We start from the raw sequence: 7,186 nt of genomic DNA, 5'->3' as shown, positions 1-7,186 counted from the left end.
CTAAACAATCCCTGGTAACGGTGCCAAAAACTTGGTGCACGAATCCCCACACTTTGTACAACTGTACCAACAAGTGCACTGGGTCGTCCAAGTAATACCTGAGCGAGTCAGGGTCGATCCCACGAGGATTGTGGTTTGAAGCAAGCTATGGTTATCTTGCAGGTCTTAGTCAGGCGGATAGAAGAGTTATTGGATTTATGAGATCTGAACTAGGTTGATATGTTTACAATGATAATCTTAAATCTTAGATGGTTAAGGCTTGGAGTTGCTTTGTCCTTCTGGATTAACTCTGGTCTTACTGTCTTCTTCAATTGTGAATGATTTCTTCAATGACAAGCTGTATGTAATTGACACTGGTTTGAGCAGCCGCCAATACTCCTCCAGATCTGAACACCAGGGTTAATATGCATCCATTCTCCTTAATGATCCTACTCAAAATGCCACAGACAAGGTCAGATCTTCCGGATCAGAGAATGTTGCGCCTTTGGATTCTAGCCTCTACCACAGAGACCCTAATCTCCCCATACCTCGGCTAAAATGGTGTCTCGAGAGTCCCCAACGAAGTCATAGATTAGCCGTCTGAGAGATGTAAAATCAAGCTGGCGGTTCGATGCTTTCCAGTCATGTATTCACACGAACCCAAGAAGACACGGGTGGTTATCAGGCACGTGCCCTTGGTATGAAGAACAAAGATGATTGTCACGGGTCACCATGTTCATCATGTTGAAGAATGAATATACATCTTAGAATTGATCAAACACGGATTGAAAAGAAACAGTAATACTTTTATTAATTCATAAAACTCAGCAAGGAGGTTTAGAAACTCATACTGAAAGTAAAAAACAATGATGAAAATGAAAATAGGGCTGAATGGTGTATGATAAGTATGCGTGTTACATGAATTAAATCCCTTAAATACCAAAATAATGACTAGTAAGGGTAAAACAGTCTATTTAGTGCTAAAATCCACTTCTGGGGCCTACTTGGTGAGTGTTTGGGCTGAGCTTTGATAAGATCCATGTGCTATGAGGTCTCTTGGGCGTGGAACGCTAGCTAGGGGGTCCTCTCTGGGCCTTTGGATGCTGCGATCTGCTCTTTGGGCGCTGGACGCCTGGAAGGGGGCATGAAGCTGGCATTGGACGCCAGTTTTGCGACTTCTAATCCGAAGTAAAGTATGGACTATTTTATATTGATGGAAAGCTCTGGAAGTCACCTTTCCATAACTGTTGAGAGCACTCCATTTAGAGTTCTATAGCTTCAGAAAAGCTCTTCCGAATGCAGGCAGGTCAGATCCAGACAACATCTGCAGTGCTTTCTCTGTCTCTGAATCAGACTTCTGCTACAACTCCTCAATTTCAGCCAGAAAATACCTGAAATTGCGCAAAAATACAAAGACTCATAGTAGAATTAAAAAATATGAATTTAACACTAAAACCTATAAAAACTTAATAAAAACTAAATAAAAATTACTAAAAACTAAATGAAAATGATGTCAAAAAGCATATAAAATATCCGCTCATCAGTTAGCAATCCTACTATGGTAAAAATAACCATGAACCCACCTTGGTTGTCCAAGTCAAGGATGCACCTCTTACTCTCAAAGAGCCTAGAGGAAAATAAGCGCGCAGCTTATTTCATATTCAAATCAACTTCAATTTCATTTCATAAACAAATGGTACATGATTTATTTATACTAGTAAGGGAAGGAAAAACCTTCATGACTTGGACAATGTGAGACTAATACATAACATAAAATTCACTATTCTAAACAATATGGGGCTTATATTCCTTTATTACAATTAACTAATATAATTAACCTACTAACTGACTTTGCTCCCATACCAAACTAACGCCGGGACGTCGCTTGGGTCACCAATCTTGGCGAGGTTAACAATCCCACTATGGTGACATAGTTTAAATTCACCAATTTTGGCGAGGTTAGCAACCCCATTATGGTGAAAATAGCCATGAACCTACCTTGGTTGGTCAAGCCAAGGATACAAACTAGACCTCTTACTCTAAAGAGAGCCTAGAGTAAAATAAGCACCAAGCTTATATCATATTCAACTCAACTCTATTTCATAAATACAAGGTACATGAGTTATTTATACTAGTGGGAGAAGGAAGGACCTTCATAACTTGGACGATGTGGGACTAATACATAACACAAAGTTCACTATTCTAAATAATATGGGACTTGTATTCCCTTATTACAATTAACTAATATAATTAACCTACTAACTCTATTTGCTCCCGCGTCATATTTATAATACTCTTAAAACTTATTTTATAAAACCTTAGTTTCAAACTTTTATTAATCACTGTCTAAACCACGAACTCCTTAATATTTTATTTTTTATCTCAATATTTAATAGTATTATATTGAAACCTTAACTCTTTGTTTTATATTTATAAAAATAACCCTGAGCTTTTATAAAATATCTGTTTTACCCCTGAACTTTATTTATTACCTAAATTATCCGAAAAACTTATATAATCATAAAAATACATTTATATTCCCCTAAAATAATTCTTCATGGTTGTTTATTTTCTTCACAAAGAATCGAAACCCCTCTTATTTTCTTTTTAAAATATTCATTTAAATCTTAATCCGTTTTTGAGTTTTACGGTTACCGATTTGCCATAACTTTTATATAATCACTTAGCCACTTAAATTTCATCAAATTTTACTTAATTTTTAACATTATAATAGACTAAATTTCTTCAATGCCTCACGTTTTGGGTTGCTCCTCCCTGGCTGAACCATCATCAATCACCAATTATCAAAATTTTACAAAAATTCAACATAAACTCAAGCAAATTCAATTGATAATCAATTACAATATCAAATATAAATTTAATCGGTGAAAATTTACTGAAATTCTACTTCCATACGAAATCAAAATAACGAAAACTCCGGAGAAGCCTTTTGACCGAGCTGCCGAAGAAAAAAAAGTCAGAAATCGTCTGTGCCTCCTAGAACTCCAATTGGCCGAACTCAAGGGGAAAAGGAGCTACGTCACTGTCAATTTCTACCGAACAAAAGTAACACCAACATGTAGAGGAGAAAGATACGAACACTTTTATCGGATTAGATTTTTTATTGGAGTTACGGATCACAAGAAATCGAAGCCCAAAATTGATAGAAAGTCACGGTTCTTCAAGAGCACTCTCGGTCTCCCTCTCTCTCTTTTTTTTAGTTCATTCGGTGATGAATGAAAGAAATGAAGGTGATTAAAGGTGATGGTGATAAATGACATTAGTAACTTAAGGATGAAAGATATTTGATGAAGTATGAGCAACTCTAAGTTCATCAAGAAATACCGATAATTACTTATATCGGCTAATATCGGACTTGATGATGATGATGATGATGATGATGATGATGATGATGATGATGATGATGATGATGATGATGATGATGATGATAATAATAATAATATCTAGGCTTTATTATAATTATAACATGTAAAATAAATTAATAATATAATAATAAAATTATATTATCGTTTATTTTACTTCGAAACTCGAAGTTAACTCATCGAAATAAAATTATTTGCTAGAAATAAAATTTTTCGAAAAATATCGTGTTGGCATAAAAATTTGGGTTGTTACATCTTTGAAATAAAAAGAAATTCCAAACAGTTAGACAAATATTAGATATAAACCAAAAACTAGGAAGGACGGACTTAAAATTTAAACAGAAAAAATGAAAAGGCCAATACAGACTTAATAAGAAGCGTAAACCAAGAATCTGCTATGAACCAGCCCTCTATGCCATTTCCAAGAATTGCAAGCAATATCCAAATATTCTCAACTATGAAACAGAATTTAGAGTATAAAGGTTGATGAGTTTTCAATAGCAACAGAAAGTGACTTTTTTCTTTCTCAGAAAACATTCCAAAGACTGGAAAGGCAGCTCCAACTAATTAAGAGATGTCATGATATTAAAGGTTTGCCACACCACAAAATATGAATTTCCTTTGGTATTTTTTAGTAGAGAATAAGAGAGTATACATGGCTAACCAAATACAAGCAACCATAACATAACTACTTGCAAAGAATAGAAATTTCCATACAACATGAGAAAATAAATTAGATATAGTCTTTATAATTTTATGAGTTCATCATTCATCAAGTTGCTGGTAAAACTATTTGAGCTTGAACTCTTCTAATCAGCATTAATAAATAAAAATAATTAAAGAAAGGACAACAATTGATGTATAAAAAGAATTCATAGATGTGGGTTACCCTATTTTTGTGCTTTCTCTTGTACTAATTATATCAATGAGTGAAGCTAGTGTGCATTTCATTTTCCTTGCTTGAATGGAAAATTTTTGCAGAAAATATTCAGATAATGTAAATGAACCACATTGACAGATTCATTTAAATGTTATATATAAAATAAAAATTAGGAAAGAATATACAGACTGCCAATTATACACAAGGAAATTAAAGAGACAAACATAGACATAAAGAGAAAATCAGCCCAAGAATCTGCTAAGAACTGCACTCTATTGAACAGCGAGCTATATGCCATTGCCAAAAGAACTACAAGCAATAACCCAAACATTCTCATTTATGAAACATAATTTTAAATATGAAAGTTGAAAAGTTTCTGATAGCAACAAAAAGTGACCTTTTTCTTTCTCTACATATATTGCAGAGGCTAGACGGCAGCTACAACCAATCAAGAGGAAGTGATGATATCAAGGGTGTGCCATTCCACAAGCAGATAAAGTAATTCAATCCAACTTCTCATAATCCTTATGAAAATAAATTTGCAATGCAAAACAAAATAACAACTAATCATGAAGAAGTACGACAACTATTCTTACAAATCCACAAATAATTAAAATAAACATACATGGACAATGCAAAAAGCCTAAAAGTGAAGATGTTCACTAAAAAAAAGTAATTACTCTGTGTTAAAAGGAAAAGAAAAATCCCACTAGCACATTTAAAGATTGGTTTTGACTTTATATATTTTTATTTCCAATTCTGTATGCCATATATATAAATTTATGGAGTAAAACAACTTTACACTATTAGTTGATTAGTAGAATTTTTAAAGGCACCAAATAAGGGTATTAAATTATTAATGCCTTGAAACAAGTAGTGATACATAATCAGCATTGAAGGCTTCATGTTTGAATCTTACCAAGGCAACCAATCCCTATACAGCTCTTTGTGAACGATGTTAGTGTGACCATCTACGTGCTCAACCACGCTGCCTTTGTAGAAATAGAGATCCCATCTACGAGTCAATAAATAATAGGCATAGAAACAAACTCAATAATACCATAATGCAAATGGCAACAGTAATCATGGCTTATAAAATTGCACTTTTCGATAGGCTCTGACCTATCCTATTACAATTCTTATTTGAAGACAATGAATCTTTATTTTATTTTGTGGCCTAGATTTTCAAGCAAAGCATCCAATAAGAAGATATGACCTTCCTAAAGGAAAATGGGAACAACATAAAAAGTCTACTATAAGAATGCCATGTTAACTTAATGGACTTACGCTGATCTTGAAGGACAAACTGACATAAGAGTCTGGAAAATGGCTTCGAAACTTCCATCAACCACACCAACAGCCATGATTGCAAGGTGATCATCCCACTTCTGATTATGTGACCATATGCAAAAAATTCAAATTCAACCAGTAGTGGATTTACCATAAAAAAAATATGCCGGTAACGCACAGTCTATGACCAAAACAAAACGTTTTATTTAATTACCTTACCATCGGATTTTTTCGCCCCTAAATCCGACGTAATGATAGCGTCAATTTTTCTTTTATTCTCTTCAATTATTACTGACAAATTTACCATCGAAAAACTGGATTTGACTGTAACTTTTTTACTTGACGAATTTATTGTCAAATCTGCCAGTAAAAACGTCGCTAACCTCCGATGCTAAATTTGATGATATTCAGCATTTTTCTTGTAGTGGGTATCCACCTCCTCGCGAGGAGAAATAAACAAGGACCCGTGACGTGAATGGGGCGGAGATGGGAAAAATTTTTCTAAATGGGGACGAGAGACAGGGGAGAGGTCCCCGCCTGGACGGAGACCCATTGCCATCTCTAGTGCCACCCCTTCCTCTGGGCAGTCATCCTGCTGCTTCATCAAAGTGGACTCGTCCACCTCCTCCACTCACTTAGCAGCCTACTATTTTGATGACTCCACCTCTAGTGAAAGATACCGAAGTGTCGGAATCCTCTCATGGATTCCAGTCAGATGTCCCAGCATCGCCGCCGGTCATACGGATGACGATTTGACTTGATGGTTGGACGATGTGAGTATTATTTTAATTGGTTTTAAATGCAATTTATTTTGAAGTTCTTAAACAATATTTGTGTTTACTAACCTTAAATTTTCTATTGATAGGTGGTGCACGAAATTGTGATCATCAATGGCGCCATTAACATGGTACGCTCAATTGTAATCTCAACTTTTTATCACAACTTCGCACAACTAACCAGCAAGTGCACTAGGTCGTCCATGTAATAAACCTTACGTGAGTAAGGGTCGATCCCACGGAGATTGTCGGCTTGAAGCAAGCTATGGTCACCTTGTAAATCTCAGTCAGGCGGATATAAAATAGTTATGGAGTTTTCGAATATTAATAATAAATAGACAGAAAATAAAGATAGAAATACTTATGTATATCATTGGTGAGAATTTTAGATAAGTGTATGGGGATGCGTTCGTTCCTCTGAACTTCTGCTTTCCTGCTATCTTCATCCAATCAATCTTTCTCCTTTCCATGGCTGGCTTTATGTAAGGGCATCACCGTTGTCAATGGCTACATCCCATCCTCTTGTGAAAATGGTCCAAATGCTCTGTCACAGCACGGCTAATCATCTGAGGTTCTCGATCATACTGGAATAGGATTCACCCTCCTTTTGCGTCTGTCACTACGCCCAGCACTCGCGAGTTTGAAGCTCGTCACAGTCATTCAATCCCTGAATCCTACTCGGAATACCACAGACAAGGTTTAGACTTTCCGGATTCTCATGAATGCCGCCATCAATCTAGCTTACACCACGAAAATTCTGATTAAGAGATCTAAGAGATACTCATTCAATCTAAGGTAAAACGGAAGTGGTTGTCAGGCACGCGTTCATAGGGAATGATGATGATTGTCACGTTCATCACATTCAGGTTGAAGTGCGA

The 7,186-nt window shown here is 35.6% G+C and overlaps 1 protein-coding gene across 1 annotated transcript; it reads right to left on the bottom strand.

The window, feature by feature from the left end:
- Nucleotides 1–4,411: 4,411 nt before the first annotated feature.
- Nucleotides 4,412–5,606, bottom strand: LOC148578270 (uncharacterized). Its single transcript, XM_088502990.1, has 4 exons — nucleotides 5,530–5,606; nucleotides 5,162–5,257; nucleotides 4,640–4,680; nucleotides 4,412–4,551 (listed from the first exon to the last, which is right to left on the bottom strand). The coding sequence occupies exons 1-4, from the start codon at nucleotides 5,604–5,606 to the stop codon at nucleotides 4,412–4,414; spliced, it is 354 nt and encodes a 117-aa protein (XP_088359116.1).
- Between the last annotated feature and the right edge of the window lie 1,580 nt (nucleotides 5,607–7,186).

This window comes from Arachis ipaensis, chromosome B1 (genome assembly GCF_059453495.1).
Source record: "Arachis ipaensis isolate K30076 ecotype BB chromosome B1, ASM5945349v1, whole genome shotgun sequence".
Lineage (NCBI taxonomy): Eukaryota > Viridiplantae > Streptophyta > Magnoliopsida > Fabales > Fabaceae > Arachis > Arachis ipaensis.
The sequence above is the reverse complement of the archived record's forward strand: the minus strand, read 5'-3'. Positions and strand labels throughout refer to the sequence as shown.

What these genes read in the sequence shown, in the direction of transcription:
- LOC148578270 (XM_088502990.1), bottom strand. Translation starts at nt 5,606, where the DNA reads ATGGCTGTTGGTGTGGTTGATGGAAGTTTCGAAGCCATTTTCCAGACT. An exon ending in TATAGGGATTGGTTGCCTTG is followed by an intron (nt 4,681 to 5,161) that starts GTAAGATTCAAA and finishes GATTGGTTGTAG; the next exon opens with CTGCCGTCTAGCCTCTGCAA. An exon ending in ATATGTAGAGAAAGAAAAAG is followed by an intron (nt 4,552 to 4,639) that starts GTCACTTTTTGT and finishes TATTGCTTGTAG; the next exon opens with TTCTTTTGGCAATGGCATAT.